At 54.3% G+C, this 19,844-nt stretch overlaps 1 protein-coding gene across 2 annotated transcripts in view; it reads left to right on the forward strand.

Annotated features, from left to right (window-relative positions):
- Positions 1-19,526, forward strand: part of ADGRD1 (adhesion G protein-coupled receptor D1) — a 186,734-nt gene extending 167,208 nt beyond the window's left edge. For both annotated transcript variants that reach the window (XM_025403585.1, XM_025403586.1), the window contains 5 exons: positions 9,699-9,790; positions 14,009-14,135; positions 14,946-14,987; positions 16,063-16,155; positions 17,249-19,526. In XM_025403585.1, coding sequence (XP_025259370.1) covers positions 9,699-9,790; positions 14,009-14,135; positions 14,946-14,987; positions 16,063-16,155; positions 17,249-17,344 — 450 coding nt within the window. In that variant the 3' untranslated portion in view covers positions 17,345-19,526. The remainder of the gene's footprint in view (positions 1-9,698; positions 9,791-14,008; positions 14,136-14,945; positions 14,988-16,062; positions 16,156-17,248) is intronic.
- The last annotated feature ends 318 nt before the right edge of the window (positions 19,527-19,844 follow it).

Raw genomic sequence — 19,844 nt, forward strand, 5'->3', positions numbered from 1 at the left:
GGCTCCTGAGTCAGGCCCATCTGTGGGGAGGCTGCGCCCAGGGCTCCTGCACCTGCGCTGGTCGGAGGCTCCTCTTGTCATCTTCTCTGCCTCCCGGATGGAAACCGAGGCTTTCCCCAGCACTCCCCACGCAAGCCCCACGCTGGTTCTCATTGGCTGTGGTGAGTCCTGTGTCTGTCCCAGAACCAATCAGGGAAAGGGGTGGAGTGGAGTGATTGGCCAGGTCTGCCCCACGTGATTTCCCTGTGTGGTTAGCGCCGGTGGAGCCCGGGAGCTGCTGGCGTGGTGGGGTCGTGATCAGAGGGGTGACCTCAGCAGAGGCTGTGCTTTCTGCTCTGTGCCTCCACGTCCCTGCGTCTGAGGGCCCTGCCTGGTTGGGCCGGGGCTGCGCGTCCTGGCCCAGGCGTCCCGTCTGCAGGTGGGGTCAGGACCCCGCAGCGAGCTGGAGCAGCTCCCTGGGCTGAGGCGCATCAGGGGCCCGGGGGCGTTGGGCCGCGCGCCACCCGCCGAGGGGCAGGAGTCTTTGTGCAGGCAGAGCGGTCGCAAGGGAAAGGCTTGTGGCATCAGAGCCTCCCTCCGCGTCTGCAGAGCTCCGAGGGCTGGTTTTTCTTTCAGTGAATCGCTGTCGGCTGCAGAGGGGACCTCTGGGGCTGTGCGGTTGAGCTCTTAGGGTCTGGGGGCCGCAGCGCCTCCCCAGGGCTGCGCGAGGATCACCTGCCATCGCTTTACCAACTCCGCCCTTTAAAGAGTGGCAGAGGCTTCAGTGAGAGGTCCTCGCGCTCCCTGGGCGTCTGGGAGGACGACTGATTCTGTCAACCAAAATGCAGAAACGCTTTCAGAATGAACTCCAGGCCCCTCGGTCATCAAACTCCTGGCTGGAGCATGGCCAGTGGGAGGGGGTGTACAGGACGTTCAGTGACAGAGGGTGGGAAGGGAAGTTGTATTCAAGTCTGCTGGTTTTTTGTTCTCTCTCTCTGCTGACTTAAACCCTCTGGAACCGCAGGGCCTGCGCAGAATAGGCCCCTGTCTCAGACATTGTCCTGGTCATCTGGCTTTCATGTCTCACCGTGGTCAGTGACAGCTGGGGTTCCGAGGTGGCTCTGCCTGGCTCCTTCACCACCCACGCGGCGTGGGGCCCAGCGCCAGGAACCCACCACCCCTGTGTCTCCCAGCTTCACTAGGGTCCCTTTTGTCATTGCTGAGGGGACGTTACCTTCAGGGCCCCATCCCCACCCCACTCCTTGTTGTCAGTGGCCATCATTCCTGGAGGACAGAACGAGTCCTCAAACTCATTACATAATTGAATGGCCTGGGGAGTTTTTTGTTTTTTGTTTTTTGAGACAGTCTTTGCTGTCACCCAGGCCTGAGTGCAGTGGCATGATCTTGGCTTACTGCAACCTCTGCTTCCTGGGTTCAAGGAATTATCTTGCCTCAGCTGGGACTACAGGCAGGTGCCACCAAGCCCAGCCAATTTTTGTATTTTTAGTAGAGAGAGGGTTTCACCATGTTGGCCAGGCTGGTCTCAAACTCCTGACCTCAGGCGATCCACCCGCCTCGCTCTCCCGAAGTGCTGGGACTGCAGGCGTGAGCCACCGCACCGGGCTCTGGGAAGCTTTAAGAGTATTCCTGCCTAAGCTCCACCTCCTGAAGTTTCGGCTTCTCGGCCTTTAGAATCTTCCAGATGATTCTCAGCACAGCCGGCTTGAGGTCCTTATGCCTTCCTGGGACATTGGTAGCAACAGGCAGATTGGAAGGGGAGCAAGAGCTGAATGGGGCAGCCTTAAAAGATTCCAGATTCAAGTGCGGAGGTCAGCAAACTGCAGCAGTGTGGCCCACTACCTGCCTCTGTAGACTGAGTTTTCTTGGACACAGCCATGTCCATTGATTTGCATGTTGTCTGTGGCTGCTTTCAGGCTAAAACAGCTGAGCTGAATAGTTGCAACAAAGACCGCGTGGCCTGCAAAGCCGAAAATACTAACTGGCTCTTGGCAGAAAACTTATCAACCTCTGGGCCAGGGGGTGCCATGGAGGTTCCAGCTGACCCCTGCAGGGAGTGCTGTGGAGGGGGTTTGGGGGTCTTGTCCCTCTCATCTCTTCAGAGGATCCCAGGGTTTGTGCCATCTGGGTCAATTCCTCATTTACCCACAAGACCTGAGCCTTATTTCCAGATGAAGAAAGCAGGTTTTGGGATAACAAGTATTGCATGACCCCATTTGTTTAAAAAGTTAAAAGCTCTATACGGGTACATATTCACATGTGAACATATAACTGAATAAGAAAATGCCTGGACAGATGCACACAAAATAATGGTTCCCTAAGGAGAGGTTTGGGTTTGGGGAGTATGTGCTTCAAGATTATATGCATCTAACCCACGTATTGCCTGCATAATTTGAAAATTAAAAACTTTTAGGAAGCTGTGTGTTTGCATTAGGACATGCAGTTTCCCTGTGTCCTGGCAAAGTTCATCCTGAAAAGGCAAGAATTTGGGAGACAGCAAAGGGTCACTGTGGGGCCTGCTGGGCCTAGGGTTGAGGAGAAAAGGGCAGAGCCGAGCCACTTCCAGTAACACCCCCCACCAGGCATCTACTGCCAAACACACACACTGCCCACTGTCCCTTCTCAAATTGTTCTCTGCTATAAGGCAGGGAAATGGCTTTTCATTCACTCTGTGATTCCAGTTACACAAAATTCGAACATGCCTGTAGGCCCAGCATTCCCTGGTGTCTTAGTCTGTAGGGCGGCCGTAACACAGGACCACAGCCTGCACAGCTTAAATTTATTTTCTCACAGTTTTGGAAGCCAGAAGTCCAAGATCGAGGAGGTCGCCAGGGCTGGTTTGTCGCGAGGCCTCTCTCCTTAGCTCATAGATAACTGTCTTTTCCCTGAGTCCTCACATGGTTTTCACTCTGTGCATCTGCGTCTGAATCTCCTCTTAAAATAAATGACTGCTTAGGCCAGTCATTGGATTAAAGCTCACCCTAGTGACCTCGTTTTAACATAATTACTTCTTTAAAGAACCTGTCTCCAAATGGTCTTGTTCTTAGGTACAGAGGCTTAGGGCTTCAGCATATGAATTTGAGGGGACAGAGTTCAGCCCATAACACCTGATTTTCCAGAAGCCACAGAGCCTAGACACCCCATTCCTCCAAAGAACAGGGACTCTGTGGATGTCAGGGGCACTTTAGCCTCAGCCTTCAAAATGGCTTGTTCTCTGCTGGCCCTACTGAGGAAGGAAGGAGAGTGCCTCCAGGTCTGGGGAGGAGAAGGAGTCTCTTTGATTTAAAATCTTTGTCTCCCTTGGGGAGAAGCCAGGGTAGCTATATGTCTGTATAGAGACAGTTAGAGATATGGTTACAGACATATATACAGAGGTATAGATGCAAACAGATACATAGAGACTGATACACAGATACAAACAGATACAGATATAAATTATAGGCAGATACATGGATACAGATACAAATACAGATATAGATAGAGATACATTGCTATAGATGCATAGGTACAGAAAACATAAATGTAGATACAGATACATACAGATGCTCCTGAACTTACAATGGGATTAGGTCCTGATAAACTCATCGTAAGCAGAAAAATCATAAATTGAAAACGCATTTAATACATATAACCTACAGAACATCATAGCCTAGCCTACCTCAAACATTCTCAGAACTCTTCCATTAGCCTAGAGTTGGGCAAAATCATCTAACACAAAGCCTATTTATAATGCAACATTGAATAGCAAATGAAATTTATTGAATACTGGAAGTGAAAAACTAGTTGTATAGGTTTGCAGAGTACAGTTTGTACTGACATGTATTGCTTTCACACTGCTGAAAAGGTGAAAAATTGTTACTCAAACCTCCCTAAGTTAGGAACTGCCTGTAGATACATGTAGATACAGATACATAGATATGGATACCTAAATACAGACAGACACATACTGCTGTGGTTTGAATGCTTCCCTCGAAGTTCATGTAACTTAATTTCCAGTGCAGGGGTTGAGAGGTTCAAGGTGGAACCTTAGGAGCTGATTCAGTCGTGAGGGTTTTGCTCTCGTGAATGAATTAACGCTGCTATTGTGGGAGTGGGTTCATTACTGAACGAGTGAGTTTCTGATTAAAAGATAAGTTTATCCCCCTTCTCTCTTATCAGGGGAACCAGCCCCCAATATTTCAACATAGATTATTTTCTATTTTCCCTAAGTGTCGGCCAGTCTGAGAAATAAAGGGAAAGAGTACAAAATAGAGAAATTTTAAAGCTGGGTGTCTGGGGCAGACATCCAATGTCAGCAGATTCTGTGATGCCCCCTGAGCCGTAAAACCAGCAAGTTTTTATTAGTGATTTTCAAAGGGGAGGGAGTGTACAAATAGAGTGTGGGTCACAAAAATCACATATTTCAAGGGCAACAGAATATCACAAGGCAGATGGGCAGGGCAAGGTCACAAGGCCAGGGCAAAACTAGAATTACTAATGAGGTTCCCTGTCCTGCTGTGCACGCATTGTTATTGATAAACATCAGGAAACAGGATTTGAGAGCAGACAACCAGTCTGACTAAAATTTACTAGGCAGGAATTTCCTAATCCTAATAAACCTGGGGGCGCTGCAGGAGACTTGGGCATGTTTCATCACTATCTACAACTGCATAAGGCAGACACTCCCAGAGCAGCCATTTTAGAGGCCTGCCCCTGGGAATACATTCTGTTCCCAGGGCTGTTAATTATTAATATTCCTTACTGGGGAAAGAATTCAGTGATATTTCTTTTACCCGTTTTCGGCAATAACAGAAATATGGCTCTGTTCTGCACAGCTCCTAGGCAGTCAGACCTAATGTTTATNCCCCCCCCCCCCCCCCCCCGAATGCGTTCTTTTCCCAGGGCAGGAGTTACTTATTAATACGCCTACTGGGGAAAGAATTCAGCAATATTTCTTACCTGTTTTTGACAATAAGAGAAACATGGCTCTGTCCTGCCTGGCTCCCAAGCAGTCAGACCTAATGGTTATCTGCCCTGTTCCCTGAACATCGCTGTTATCCTGTTCTTTTTTCAAGATGCCCAGATTTCATATTGTTCAAACATACATGCTTTACGAACAATTTGTGGAGTTAACGCAATCATCACAGGGTCCTGAGGTGACATACATCCTCAGCTTACAAAGATGACGGGACTGAAAGAGTATTGATTGGGGAAGTGATAAGTGTCCATGAAGTCTTCACAATTTATGTTCTTCTGTCACGGCTTCAGCAGGTCCCTCCGTTCGGGGTCCCTGACTTCCCGCAACACCCTCTCTCTGTGCTCTCTTGCTTTTCCGACCTCTGCTATGGTACAGTGCCACAAGAAGACCCTTACCAGATGCAGGCCCCTCGACTTTGGATTTCCCAGTCTCCCAAACTGTAAGAAATAAATCTCTGTTCTTTATAAATTACCCAGTCTGTGGTACTCCGTTATAGTAGCAGAAAACAGACTGAGGCACACACTGTTGTGTAAACTACATATTTGTATATGTGTGTATGTACCTGTATAGCCCTTTCATTGTGAAATAGTGGTGTCCATTTCAATGTTTTTTCACAAATCAACATTCTGGTGACCCTGAGCTAAGTCAAGAAACAGAACACCAGGATTCCTATGCAGTCCTGCCTACCAGAGATCACCGTGATCTTGGCCTTCAGAGTAGCCACGAGAGCTTTGCTTTACAGTTCTGCTGCCTCCATGTGCATTCCTGTTTTTCTTCTGCAACGAGGCCTGTGAGTTGTTTCTTTGACATCTATCTGCCTTGAGTGACTTGTTGCTGTTCTAATGGGGAGATGCTTGGCTGCTGGAATATCCATGGTACTCTACACTGTATATGCCTCACTCCCAGGGCATTTTCTGATTCATAGTTGAGTGTGGGTGTACCATACGGCCAGGCAAGGATGAGGGTGAGTGAAATGGAGTGAGGGTCTGATTCTGTTTTATATTTTCATGAAATGTCAGATTTGTGCCACTCACAGCCATAGTCCCCCACTTAACTGCACCGGTACAGGATTGGAGGCCATGGCGAGCTGCTCCTCCACTCACAGCCACAGTCCCCCACTTCACTGCACTGATACAGGACTGGAGGCCATGGCGAGCTGCTCCTCCTCTTATGAAGCTACAGCAAATGTATCATCCTGATAAGATGGAAAAAATGTGCCTGGAAAATGAAAGCAGACTGACCCAGATTAAAAGAAAAAAAAAAGACCCAGCAAAATCTTTGGAGAAAAAGGAAAGATGATGAATTCTGACAAGTAATAATGTGATCAGCTTAACTGTTATGAAACACTTATAGTAGATCTTATGCAAAGCGGTCAAGATAAAGGCCTTGAAATCTCAAATTAATCACTTGTAGCATTTCACATTGGCAAAACATTTTGCTGCAAGTTGATCATCCTTTCAGTGGCCTTGTCAGAAAAGTCTGGGAACAGTCTTGTGTGCATCTTTCAGCTTAACAGCGAGAGGTCTGGGGCAGAACCACACTTTATAGCCTCCAGTGGCAAAGCAGGAGTGATGATGAGACCCTGAGCTCAGGTGGGGTGTTGGTTGATGAGAACTCTGCACTCACTCAAGTTGCTCGAGATCCTCTCCAGCATCTCCAGGCATCCCTCTCATGGGTCCCAGGCTTCATGGTTTCTCCATCCCCTGAATCACTGGAACACTGCATCACTAACTTTCTATTCCACCTGACCCCAAGGACACTGCTCAGTTCACAGGAAATGGGTTTCATATTATTTCCTTTTAATTTATAATTGTTTAAAACTAAAATTTAGTTAAAGAATTTGATTTTTGAATTGGCAACACAAAATTGAAAGGAAAAGCTTGAGAATCTATGCATAAATGTGTCTGCCTATGTGTGTTTCTGCATTCCCTGGTTTCCACCCTCCCTCCAAACAGGTAACCCGTGATGCTGGTTTCATGGGTATCCAGGCAGTTTGTGCAGATAGGGGGACTATAACTACATCCCCACCCCATCGCGGCCTTCAGTGTATGTGGGGGCTGTGGCTTCTTCACCGACGAAGAGCTGCCTCAGTCTGTCTCAGACCCAAAAAGTGCTCCATAGAGTGGGTGTGCACGGCAGCCCCGCCCTCCTATCTGGGTGCGAGCGGCAGCCCCGCCCTCCTGTCTGGGTGTGAGTGGCAGCCCCGCCCTGCTGTCTGGGTGTGTCTGTCAGCCCCGCCCTGCTGTCTGGGTGTGCACGGCAGCCCCGCCCTCCTATCTGTGTGTGAGTGGCAGCCCCGCCCTCCTGTCTGGGTGCGAGCGGCAGCCCCGCCCTCCTGTCTGGGTGCGAGCGGCAGCCCCGCCCTCCTATCTGGGTGCGAGCGGCAGCCCCGCCCTGCTGTCTGGGTGCAAGCGGCAGCCCTGCCCTGCTCTCTGTGTGTGTGTGGCATCCCCGCCCTGCTGTCTGGGTGCGTGCGGCAGCCCTACCCTCCTGTCTGGGTGTGAGTGTCAGCCCTGCCGTGCTCTCTGTCTGGGTGTGAGTGGCAGCCCTGCCCTGCTCTCTGTCTGGGTGTGAGTGGCAGCCCTGCCCTCCTGTCTGGTGTGCGTGGCATCCCCGCCCTGCTGTCTGGGTGTGGACGTTCAGGTTGTTTCCAGTCTTGTTACAGATCAGTCCCTTGCCTGTGTCAGTGGGCGAGGTACGAAGAATAGAAATCCCTCAAGGGAAAGGGCATGAGTTGCGGAATGGCAGAGTCAGGACCTAGGGAAATCTCCACCCCCAAAACAAGGAAAGAACTGGAAGAATTGTTTTGAAAAAATATTCGGAATTCTAGAAACAAAGGCATGCACACCTAAAGCATTTATTCAAGAAAAACTTCTGAATCTCAGTAAGAAGAGCAAGCAGAGTCTGTGGCAATTTGACTTGGGGCAACTTTCATTTCCACCCTCCCTCTGTGTGATGCTGTAGCCACCACTGGAGGCACAAAAGTGCTTCCCAGGCAGATGGCCAAGGCCAGCCTGCCCCGAGGGCACAGGCCACACTTACACATTGGTGACCATCAGTGGTCTGCAGTTGAAATCCCCACTCCTTGGAGTAATAACTGCACATTCATCACTTAAGCTTTTGTCACTGTCCTAGTTGAATGGAATCATCACTGCATTTGAAAACCACTGACCTGTCATCCATGCTGCTCCCGCTTTCTGCTTGTTGTTACACAGGGAGGTTGGCTGGAGGGCATCCGCGTTTCTGGACATGCTATTTGTGCAGACGCCATGCTGGGTGGCTAATATGTTCACTTATTTTCTCTTCCCTGGCCTTGGGACACTTCTATTATTAGCCTCACTTTACAGATGGGAAAATAAGGGCAACTAAGGTGCATCAGACTATCAGCTGAGCTGGGCATGAGCTGAGCTGCCAGGTGTTGAGGTGGTCAGTGAAAACAGGAGCCGAGGAGGGAACAGTTGGGGTGCTCACTGCCACAATAGTGTCCTAAAGGGCTAGGCAGGAGGGGGCAGTCCCACCATGCACTGTTCTCCCCCAGAGAACAGCACCAGGAGGGTCTGAAGCCTCCGTGCAGACAGGGCCGTCTCCTGCTGAGAGAGCCCTGGGCGGAGGGCTCCTGCTGATTCCTGGGCTTGGGAGCTGTCCGAGGAGGAAGGGAAAGGGCTCACAGTGGAAAAGTCCTGGGCACAGAAGGTGCCTTCAAGGCCCCTAGGGTGAGGCAGGCTCAGCTGGTGCTTGCGAAAGGCCTGGCGCGGGCGCCTAGTCCAGGGGTGCAGATGTGTGCAACCACGAGGTTGGCCCATCCCGTGTGGGGCCCAGCGGCTTGCTCTCTGACTGCAGCTCCCTTCAGAGACTGCCAGGCTCTGGCTGCACCCAGGCTGGCGTAGGGACAGCAGCTGCCCTGTGAGGCCGGCCAGGTAGAGTCCTGTTCATTGCCTGAGAGTTCGTGCCTGAGAGTTCACCCAGAGGACTTTCCGCTGGAGCTGCTCCTTGCTGACGCTGTACACGGCCTCAGAATTTTCAGACACAAGAGAGAAGGCTAACCCTCACCCTAACCCTGCAGCCAGAGGACATTAGGGGACTCTTCTCCCTGCTGTGCCTGCCTCACCAGCCTCCTACTGAGGGAGCTGCCCAGGTGAGGGGCAGGTTGTGCTGAAGCCTCTATCGGGGGCCCCTTAGTGTCCTGCCCAGCCATAGGTCCCAACGGGAGCCGTCCAGCAGTTTCCCAGCAAGGAGGGGCATTGGCAGGAGATGATGACGCTCAGCCGCAGCTTCTGTGGCTCACACAGCCACAGGCCCGGGCCGGGTGGGAGATGAGAGCCAGCCGCTGGGCTGGGGCCTGGCACTTGAGCAGTCATTTGCACAATAGGCACCATCATTCTCATCACCTGGGGCACTGAGGCTCCGAGGACCTGGGTGAGTTGCCCAGGGTCACGCTAACTGAGCAGATGCTAAGATGAGGTCTGGCCCAGGCTCATCCCCTCATGCCTGGATGTGTTCCTGGGACTAGAACTTGGCTCTGCCGTCTTCACAGCACAGGAGCTCTCAGAGGCAAGCTTGCACGTTGTGTGTGTCGGTAAAGGCCCACGGAACAGAGTGAGATTTGTCCCAGCGACGACCCTGTGTCCCAGGAGCCCTGGCCGGGCAGGGGTAGCCTGTGGTGAGGGCAGTGGCCACGCGGATGCCGCTCTCCTGCAGGTGCAGCCTGGTCCCTCCTCACCTTCCTCCGTGGCTTCTTGTGCAGGTCAACATTGGCATCCTCATCGCTGTGACCAGAGTCATCTCACAGATCAGCGCCGACAACTACAAGATCCATGGAGACCCCAGTGCCTTCAAGTAAGTTGACCTCAGGCTGCCAGCAGTGCCACGGCCCTTCTGCCCCCAGAGGACTGCTTTGAGGTCACAGGAGAGATAGCCACTCCTGCCTCCTGTGGCCGGCACCAAAGCCCTCCACTTGCTCGGTGTCCCTGCGATCTTGGGGCAGCTCTGGCTTCATGCCCTCGCGTGGCTCTCATGACCCAGGACAAGGCCTTTACCCAGCCCCAGAGCTCCCATGTGTAGAAGAACAGGGTCTCCGGATGTTCTCCTAGGGATTTCTTCACCCCAGGGTGATGAGCAGCTGGGGCGGGGGTGGGCGGCAACGGGGAAGATTCTAGAGCCAGAGAGCCCCTGCCAATCCTGCCTCTGCCCTGGCCATCCGCTGGACTCAGCAAGTTCTTGAGCCTCTCAGCACCTCACCTTCCTCACGTGCAGAACGGGATAACAGGGTCTGCCTCGGCTGGCACATCAGGGAAAGTCCAAGGGAGAGTAGTGTCCTGGCGTGCTCTGGGCTGCCCACCTGGAGAAGGGGTGGGGGTCTCTGGGAGGGATTCCAGCCACACAACTCACTGCCATCGGGGTGTCCTGACAGCATCTGTTAGGGCCCAGCCAGTTGCAGGTGACAGAAATCCCAGCATGGCAGGGGTTCAGGGACTGACGCAGGTGACTGTAAAGTCCAGAGCTCAGAAGTCTAGGCATGGCAGGAATTGTTTGGTAATTGCAGCACCGGGGCCCAGATCCTCCTTCGCATCCTCCGTGTTAGCTTCAGGCTGAGGTCAACTCTGCCCCCTGGTGGCAGAATGGCTGTGGCAGGGGTTCAGGCCCACGGGGGAGTCCCTGTCCCACCTGCTCAGACAGAGGCCTGCGCCTGGAGGAGGAGGGGGACTCAGGCTGGGCCTGTGCCCTCCCTGAGCCAGACCCTGTAGAGGAGATTCACTCATATGACTGTGTGACTGTTCAGTCAGCACCCCCAAACCACAGGGCCAGAAAGCTGGGGAGGCGGTCCCTCACAGGGAATTTGGGGGCTTTGTGAAGAATGGGGCATGGGTACCAGGCAACTGACGTTCTGTAATGTTACTTCAGCCACCGTATATCTTTTCTGATGTGAAAGCAAAAGTGGTAAATATGTCAGCAGTGAATCTATGAGAGAATTAGTCCGTAATGAATTCCAAACACCATAAATTAACCTGACAAGAGGCTGCAGCCTCCTCGGGCTGTTCAGCTCCTGCAAACCTTCAAGGGCTGTGCCCCGTGCGAGAAGAGAAGCTTGTGGGGTCAGAGATCATGTCCTTTCCTCTTCCATTGCTGAGACCAGGCTGGTCTCCTGGACCCCTCGTGGCCTGGCCGGGGAGGGACCTGTCCCTTCCTCACCCCAGCCCTCAGCTCCCCAGGCCCTCACCTCAGCGTTCAGGGTCGGCCAATCTGTTGCCAGCTTGTCTCAAGCAAAAGCTCACGCTCCCCTATCTGAGCCCGATGAGACCACTACTCACTACGCCCACTGTCAGCAGAACACCCCCGTGTACATGCCTCATACCTGTGCACCAACTTCCATCTCTACCCCACTGCCCCCAGCCTCCCAGCAGTGCCCATCCAGGAAGCAGCTTCTGTCCACTGCCTTTGCTTCTCCATGGAAATGTCCTCCAAGCGACAGGCTGGCACTGTGTCTGCAGCTCTTGTGAAGGCTCGAGGTAGCGTGCCCCGGGAGAGCATGCCCAGGTCTTTGCAGGGCACAGCTGAAGGCACTGCCCACCGTTCCCACCTGACTCTGCACCTGGCAGCCCAGGGATGCGTCCCTCCCAGGGAGGTGCAGGCAGGCGTCTCTGGGGACAGACCTCTCTGGGTCCCTCTCCATTGTGCAACCCAGCACATTCCCCAATGCCTTCAGCTCCTCTCCTTTGGGCAGCCAGGTCTGCCCCCGGGGGATGCTTCCTCACAGTCTTAGTGTGGATTGTGTAACACTGGACTCCCAGGGCTGAGGAAGCAGAGCCAGGGAGCCGCAGCGCCAGGCAGGAAGAGGGCAGTCACGACATCGTGAGGAAGTCTCCTCAGCACCTTCCTATTCCTCATCCTCTGGTTTTACTCTAGTGATTTTCTTCGTGCCAAGCAGCCCAGTACTCAGTGAGTAACGAGATAAGATTCTTCCTCAGGGCTCTCCACAGGGTTGGCTTACACTCCCCCCCAACCCCCACCCCGCCCCGCCACATACAAGAAAAGTGGAGAATAGAACAGGTGAGGTCTGAGAAGGGAGAGAAGTCTGGTTTCACTTTTTTAAAAAGTCTCTGTTTATTGACTGTGATTTCAGACTCCTGAAAAAGAAGCAGGGAATGGTCAGGTTTTACAAGAGGGACCCTGGGGGCGGGGGCGTGAGGGTGAGACCCCCACGGAGGTGCACCTGTGAGTAGGTGACTATGGGGGCCGGAGACTTGGCCTGAGCCCCCCAGGCCAGGGCTGACCTTCGGGGAGCAGAAGGGGGTCATAGATCAGAGAGGAAATCACACTCCCTGCCCAGAGCCTCTTCCAGATCCAGGGACCCCTTCCTGCTTTTGACCAGGGACACTGACAGCTCTGGCCGTGTTGAGACTCCTCAGAGCTTCAGCTCGGCGTCTTCCCCCAATATCTTCTTTTATTGTTCATTTTAAGAAAAGTCAAACTATCACTTTAAAAGTAGCACATTTTGGTACCTATTTCTCGGTGACCTTTCCTTTCAAATATGGTTTCCCGGGATGTAAAGATTGTAGCTGAATAATGCATGATATCTTTGTTTCTCAGAGACAGGTGTTTTATTTTTACTGCGTTAGTGTTATGAGAACAAGCTGGCTGCAGCTTCTCTGAGATCTGAAGTGCTGGAACACTTCTGGGTTTTATAGGTACCCATTGCCAGGAGCTGTCAGTGCCAGGTTCTTGGGCTCTTGACAAGGGAGCTCATTATGGCCGCGTCTCACCTCCTCCAGGGAGGTGCCAGATCCGTGTGCAGCACTGCTGCATGGCTGTCCATTTGTTCACCATTCATTCATTCAGCGTTTATCTCCTGAGAGCCTCTGAGTCCTGGCGCTGGGATGCACTTAGGGGTTACAGAGACAAAAGACCAAGTTCCAGCCTTTACGGAATCCACAGTCTGTGAGGGTGACAGTCTCAGTCACTGGGCGGAGTGATGAGGGGTAAACTGAGGCATGTGACAGTGGCTGACCTGGGCAGCAGGAACTCTAGACTAGTCTCTAGACTTTTCTCTAAAGCTCAAAGGCAGAAGGTCCCTGCTGCGGAAGGCCCAGCTGTTTCAGAAGTCAGGATGGACTGGACTGGAGATAGCTGGCCATGACTGACACAGCACATCAGGAATGGCTTTGAGGCAGACAGCTGGTGGGCCCGGTCAGAGTGGGTGCTAACTCTGGCCCAGGTGGGGACGTCTGCATACCCTCTGGTTCTGCCCCTGATGAAACCCTCTATCACCTTAGCTATTACCAGGGACTGTGGGGCCTCAGTTTTCTTATTAGAAAATGAATGGGGTCAATATATAACCTGCTTCTCCTGTGTCGAGGGCCCGTGGGGCTCTAAGGAGATAAAAACGCATGCTGGTAGGGGGTGTGTTCGGGGATGGGGCTCTGTCAGTTCACAGCGCAGTTCAGCAAGCCTTTGTTCAGCACGTCCTTTGAGCATGACCAGGGCCATGAAGACGGTCAGTCGGTCCTGCCCTCTGAGAACTCACTGTCAGTGTCACAGGAGGGTTTGGGTGATCAGCGGGGGACACGTGGGCTGCAGCCCAGAGAGGCCTGGAGAATTCTTCCTGGCCATGGCCTCATTTCAGGCCCAGGCCTCATTGCCCCCTTCCAAGCGTCTCACAGGAGGCCTGGGTTCTGGATGCTTCAGGGACCTTCTGCTGCTTCAGTCCCCCGAATCTCTCCCCTCCGGCCTGGCTCCTCCTCATCTTTGCAAACAGCTCAAATGCAAGCCCTGGGCCTGGGCAGAGTCTCCCTGTGGCCTGGGTGAGCCCGGGGTGCTATCTGAACTTTTCCAGAGCTCTCTCCCACCCACCAGCTGTAAGGGGATGGAGGTGTGGAAACACCGAAGCTCCTTCCAGGTAAACGCCTCACCCAAGGCTACCTGCAGGGAGGACCCCAGGTCTTGCTCCCGGCGGGGCGGTGCCTACACCCATCTGGAAGCCTGGCGTCTTGAGGGCAGTCCTCACAGCCTGCACCTGTCCTCCTGCTGCTCAGGATGACTGTCACTGTTTCTCTCCAGGTTGACAGCCAAGGCAGTGGCCGTGCTGCTGCCCATCCTGGGCACCTCGTGGGTCTTTGGCGTGCTTGCTGTCAACGGCTGTGCTGTGGTTTTCCAGTACATGTTTGCCACACTCAACTCCCTGCAGGTGAGAGCCCACGGGGAGTGGCAGGGAGGTGGGGCCACCAGCCGTCAGGAGCAGGCGTGCAGGGAGCTAGGGCTGGAGGGAGGCCTGCCCTCCCCGCCATACCTCAGGAGCCTGTAATGCAGGGCATCCCCAAAGCCCGAGGACTCTCAGAAAGCGGGGCCTGCAGGATCCTGACCCCTTCAGGGTGGGGCTGCCTGTGCTTCTGGCCGGCATCTGTAGTTGGCATGTCCTGGCTGGGAATGGAGGGACAGTAAGACAGTCAGCCTGTGGCAGCTCTGGAAAGAGAATCAGGCAAAGAGGTGGCCAGGGCAGTCCTCAGGTGCTGCCCTCTGTGTGAAGGGCCGGGGAGGGTCACCTGGGAACCAAAGACTTGGGATGCCAAGGGTCAGGGCCCTCAGACCCATGGGCCCGCAAGGGAGGGCAGGCATGGGTCCCCTTCACCATCCATGGCCCTCCCGGCCCTCCCCAGGCTACTCGAGTTGTGTCTGTGTCTGCAGGCCGGTGGCATGTCTTCCGGAAGTGCCTGCCCTTGCCCCGCACTGAGCCTGCCTGGGAACCCACCTGCCATTGCACCTTTGCCCACGCAGCCCCCCCGCTCTGAACTCGGTCCAAGCAGCTGCCCAAATCTAGGTTGGATCACAGGGTGGGACCCAGGACGCCCCTCCGTCCTCACAGGCCCCAGGTCATGGGACCTGGTGTCACAGCGTGCGGTGCCAGTGTCACTCTCAGGCTGCATGGGAGGAACCTCCAGACAGTGTTCCTAACTACATGCAAAGGGCTCTAATCTCCGTTTCTTCCCTCCCTTCCCAGGGACTGTTCATCTTCCTCTTCCATTGTCTCCTGAATTCAGAGGTACGTCCACTCTACTTCCTAGCAGTATGAAGCTGGCTTTTCCTTTCTGAAAGGTCACAGGAGTGGGAATAGCGTTGCCCTATCAGGGTGGTGTCTGGGACTCAAATCCTGAGCCAGCTGTGTTCCTGATGACAAGTTGTGTGCCCTGGGCCTGCTGCTCGGCAACTCTTCTCTCCCTGCCTCGTTGCTAAGCGATGGACAAGCATCTTCTCTCCCTGGAGAAGTGGCGACTGCATCCTGGGGAAATGCAGGCGTGTTCCCCAAAGTCTTCCTCAAGGCCTTGGGGAAGCTGGCCTGGCTGTGAGAGGGAGGACTGCTGTCCATGGGAGCTGGGAAGGGGACTTTTGTGATGTGGCTTCCTTGGACTGGGGCAGCCAGCACAGGCTCATTCTCGGTGCTGCTCTGAGCCTGGCACCTGCCATGTACTTGGCTGGGGGAAAGCAGGGGCTGCCCCAAGGACTTCTGTTCCTGTGGGAGAACTTTTCCCAAGTCAGCTTTGAGCCCCTGCCAGGCTGAGGTTGTGGGAGCTGCCTTGGGGTGGGGAATGGGCCAGGGCAGAGGGGTCACCCTGCCCGGTCTCTCTCAGTGGCGGTGTCCGTTTGCAAGGACAGGCCAAGTGGGCCGAGGAGGGCAGAGCAGAGAGTCGCTGAGCAGGATGGTGACCGGGCAGAAGGGCTGCATGATCACAATGCCCAGTGACCCCTTGCAAGGCCTGAGGTGGATCCGGGTGGCAGGAAGGCAGTGCAGCCATGGAAGTCCACCCACCCGCCCGCCACACATTTTTATTTATTTGCTTCTCTCTCACACTCACCCCGGGACATTCACTGCTGTGTGTGAGGAGCCCAGCAGAGTCCATTCCAGACCCAGCTTCCCTGGCCTGCGGCACAACCTGGGTCTGCCACACAGAGCAGCGATGCACAGCTCCGCTGTGGAGCCACTAGCTCCGACTCTGTTATTTCCAAATCCCAACCTTCCCTGCACATCTGCTTCCGGGGTTGCACTGGCACAGACTCCTCTGGTTACGGCTGTTGCAGCCTCTGAAATTGCTTCTTGTGATCCCTTCCCTGCTTTTAAGGTGAGAGCCGCCTTCAAGCACAAAACCAAGGTCTGGTCCCTCACGAGCAGCTCCAGCCGCACAGCCAACGCGAAGCCCTTCCACTCGGACATCGTGAGTGCAGCCTCCTTAAACCGAGGGTCCCAGCCCATCCTCCATCCCCAGGCTCGGTCGTCAGCAGGATGGCGTGTGCAGGCAGCAGGATGGGATGTGCGGGCAGCAGGATGGGGTGTGCATCAGCAGGATGGGGTGTGCAGGCAGCAGGATGGCGTGTGCAGGCAGCAGGATGGGATGTGTGGGCAGCAGGATGGGGTGTGCATCAGCAGGGTGGGGTGTGCAGGCAGCAGGATGGGGTGTGCAGGCAGCAGAGGTGGCTTCGGGTGCCCAGCAGTCTTTGTCCCCCTCTCCTGCCTGACTCCGGCCCGCAGGCTGCACGTGCTCTGGGCTCGTGTCCCCCACACAGTGCCCTGTGTCCTGATGAAGTCACCACAGCCCTCCCCTTTGACCCTGAAGGGTCAGGGCTTCTTGTGTTCACTTAGGGATGGAAGGACTTAGAGATCAACTGACCACGAGGTGGCCCATCACTGCTGCCCTCCAGAGCCCAGGCAGGCCCCCAGGCAGTCTGGAGCCAGCCCTGTTAGGGTTCTCACTGCGCCACTGCTTCCCACCTGCTGGAGCCTGCGCCAGTGTCCCATCCTCAGAAGTCCTTCCCCGCACATGGTGCTCAATCAAGGTGCTCCCACCCAATTTCGCACTCCGCCTCCACCCACAGCTGTGTGGTTTTCCATTTGCTTAGGGACCATGTCTGCCCTGCTCCACGGGAGCTGGCTGGCTCATGCACTGCTCTAGCCCCACAGCTACAACTGTGCCAGGTGCGTGGCACGCTCCATGACTCACCATGGAATGACACCAGCATGGACAGATGCACGGGGGTGAAAGCGTGGGTGCCGGGCGGATGGGTGAGCAGAGGAGGGAGTGAGCACTCAGCACAGCATGCTTGTGGTGCCGGAAGGGAGGTCAGTGTGGAGAACTCTGCGGGTGGAGATGCCACAGTGTACACATCCTCATCTCCCCCAGGAGATGCACCTTGCCCCACCGCAGGGAGAATCCTCAGGCAGCTGTGGGCCCAGTGCTCCCCGTGCTCACTGGGCTTATGACTCTCCCCCGGGAGCAGGCCCTTCACTGCTCATCCGTTTATGCTTTGCAGATGAATGGGGCCCGGCCAGGCACGGCCTCCACCAAGCTCAGCCCCTGGGACAAGAGCAGCCACTCTGCCCACCGCATAGACCTGTCAGCCGTGTGAGCCGGGAGGCTGCCAACCAGGCCAGGCTGCGCTCAGAACACCGCCCCCCCAAACGGAATGAAACGCCGCATCTTTGCCCGTGGGACCCTCTCCTTGCTGCTGTCTGGACTTGGGTGTTATGGCCCTGAGATAGCCGTCCTCCCGTGACTCTGGCTGTCAGAGCACACTGCTGAGTCCAGCAGCCTGATACCCAGGCCAGCGTGGGCCCTCCTGCCTCACGTCCACCTGTGGGCTGAGTGACTCCCTCTGGGGACTCCCAGGACACAGTGGCCTGACGGTGATGGTGCCCTTGAGCCTCCCTTCATCACTGAGCACCAGACCCAGCGAGGCCAGGACACTCAGGTCCCTCAGCCCCAGGAAGGGACGTTCAGCCTCTGTGCCTTGGTGGGACTTGGGGACTCAGGGCCAAAGAGGTGGTTCAGGTCCCCATGCACCCCCAGACAGTCAGGTGCAGGCAGCTGGGGGTGTGTGGGGAAGAGCATGAGGAGTCCCCAGGGTCTGAATTCACTGGTGAGTTCCCCACAGTTGGCGCCAGCCGTGGTGTCTCCATAGGTGGTGCCAGCGTGGGCCAACCTGTGCTGTCATCAGTTTGGGCCCTGCCCAAGCCGAGCTCAAGCCGTGGGCGGGAGTCATTGACTCTCCAGATGAGGGTGACCTCTCTGTCCTGTCCTTGGGGGGTCCCCTCTGTTCACGTCAAGAGCCACTCTGGGCCTTGAGACCGCCTGATGGTGCCAGTGCTTGGGGGAGCTTCTTGGCCATCCTCTGTGAGTTTTGCCTCTTTGGACCCCAATTCAGCCTTAAGATGCCCTCCTTCTTTCCTTGTGTGCGAGCCTCCTTGGTGGTTCTTGGGCCACAGGAGCTGGTCGTGTCCCTGCAGTGCCTGGTGTCCAGGTGGAAAATGGAGGGCATTTTCCAAGACACCACTTTCCCCGGAGCCTTCCTCATGACTCACAGGCACTCAGTTTCTACTGGGCAGACCACGTGGCAGGTAGCACCCTGCGCTCCATCTGGTCACCACGAGGGTGACCCACGCTGAGTCCCCACTGACCTGGAGAGGGAGGGCTGGTGACAGCCATGTCGTCTGTGTTGAGGGAAATTTATGGACTCAGACTCAGCCCCAGAGGAGATGGGATAATCGTTATGGACCTGTGTGTGGACATGATCCTGTGGAACATAGGTTTGGGATCACAGATGTGAATTAAGACACCACTGAGATACGGGCTATGAGGTTCATACTGTGCCGAGAGCACCCGTGGTGTCTGTGAAATGTGGGTGAGACATTCAAACCTGGTTTTCATACTGGAAAGTCTTCCTTTAAAACTGTGACCATGATTCCATTCAGCCCCTCCGCAGCCCTGTCTGCCTTGTTTCAGAGTGAGTTTTCCATGGAGCTTGTGCCCTTTTGCATCCCATCTGGTGGCTTCTTAATGTAACTCTCCCCTGGTCACCTGGAGTGGACCAGTCATCTGCAGGCCTCTCCTGCATGGGGAGGGTGGGCAGGGAGCAGTATGTCTGCAGGGGTGAACCTTTGCTCTTCTGTCAGGCAAGGCCGTGCTGCACCAGCCACCTGACACATGGTGACAGTGCCACGGGCCCTGCGCGTGGCCCCTGCACCCGTGCTGTGGCAGGCACACCTGGCTGCTGCAGGCCAAGGCTGCTGTTCAGCGAAGAGTCCCGTGTTTAGTGTGGACTAAAGTCCCATGTTTAGCCACTGCCCCAGGCTCCTGTGACCCCAGAAACCAGGTCACGTGGACCACGGTGGCAGACCCTCATCACGCCCGTGAGCACCTAGAAGTGAGAACACTGTATTCCTACAATTTACACTTGGATATTTCTCCTTATTTAGTTTCTAGTGAAAGAAATCAAGTAAGGAACTATCTTTACTTTAGATGGAATTATTTTTTAACTGTTGCCATATTCATCTATATAGCTAATATTTCAAGATAAGTAAAGAACAAAACCTGTCTAAACCTTTTATTTCCAATGAATGAAAGTTGTGCACTTTATTTATAGGCTCTATGTTTTGGCTTCTGCAGTACTTTTATTATCTACACATAATTTGGCCAAAAATAAGAAATTGGAAAGAATTACATGTTTAGTTTATAGTAGAAGATGATGACACTAAGTTGTGAAAATATGTTGCGATTTTTATGAAATAAAATCTTCATGTCCTTAAAAGAAAGTGTGCTCCTTAAAATCTGTTGCTAGCGGAATGTGAACAGGACAGTGAGTCTCTAAACACACATCAGTAACATCCCAGGCTGGGGTCTGCTCAGTAGACATTCACTCAGCACCTACTGTGAGCTCCACACACTCTTGCTCTGGGGATGCCCCAGGAGCCTCTGTCCCAGGGATGGGGTATGAACAAAAACCAGGGGCAAGCAGCGGGCCTGGGAAGGAAGCATGGGAAGGAGGCCTGGAGGGACATGCACAGGCCTTTGTCTGCCCAGGGTAATTTATGCAAAATATACTGCTGCTGCTTCAAAGGAGGCGGAGTTCA

This window comes from Theropithecus gelada, chromosome 11 (genome assembly GCF_003255815.1).
Source record: "Theropithecus gelada isolate Dixy chromosome 11, Tgel_1.0, whole genome shotgun sequence".
In the NCBI taxonomy this organism is placed as follows: domain Eukaryota; kingdom Metazoa; phylum Chordata; class Mammalia; order Primates; family Cercopithecidae; genus Theropithecus; species Theropithecus gelada.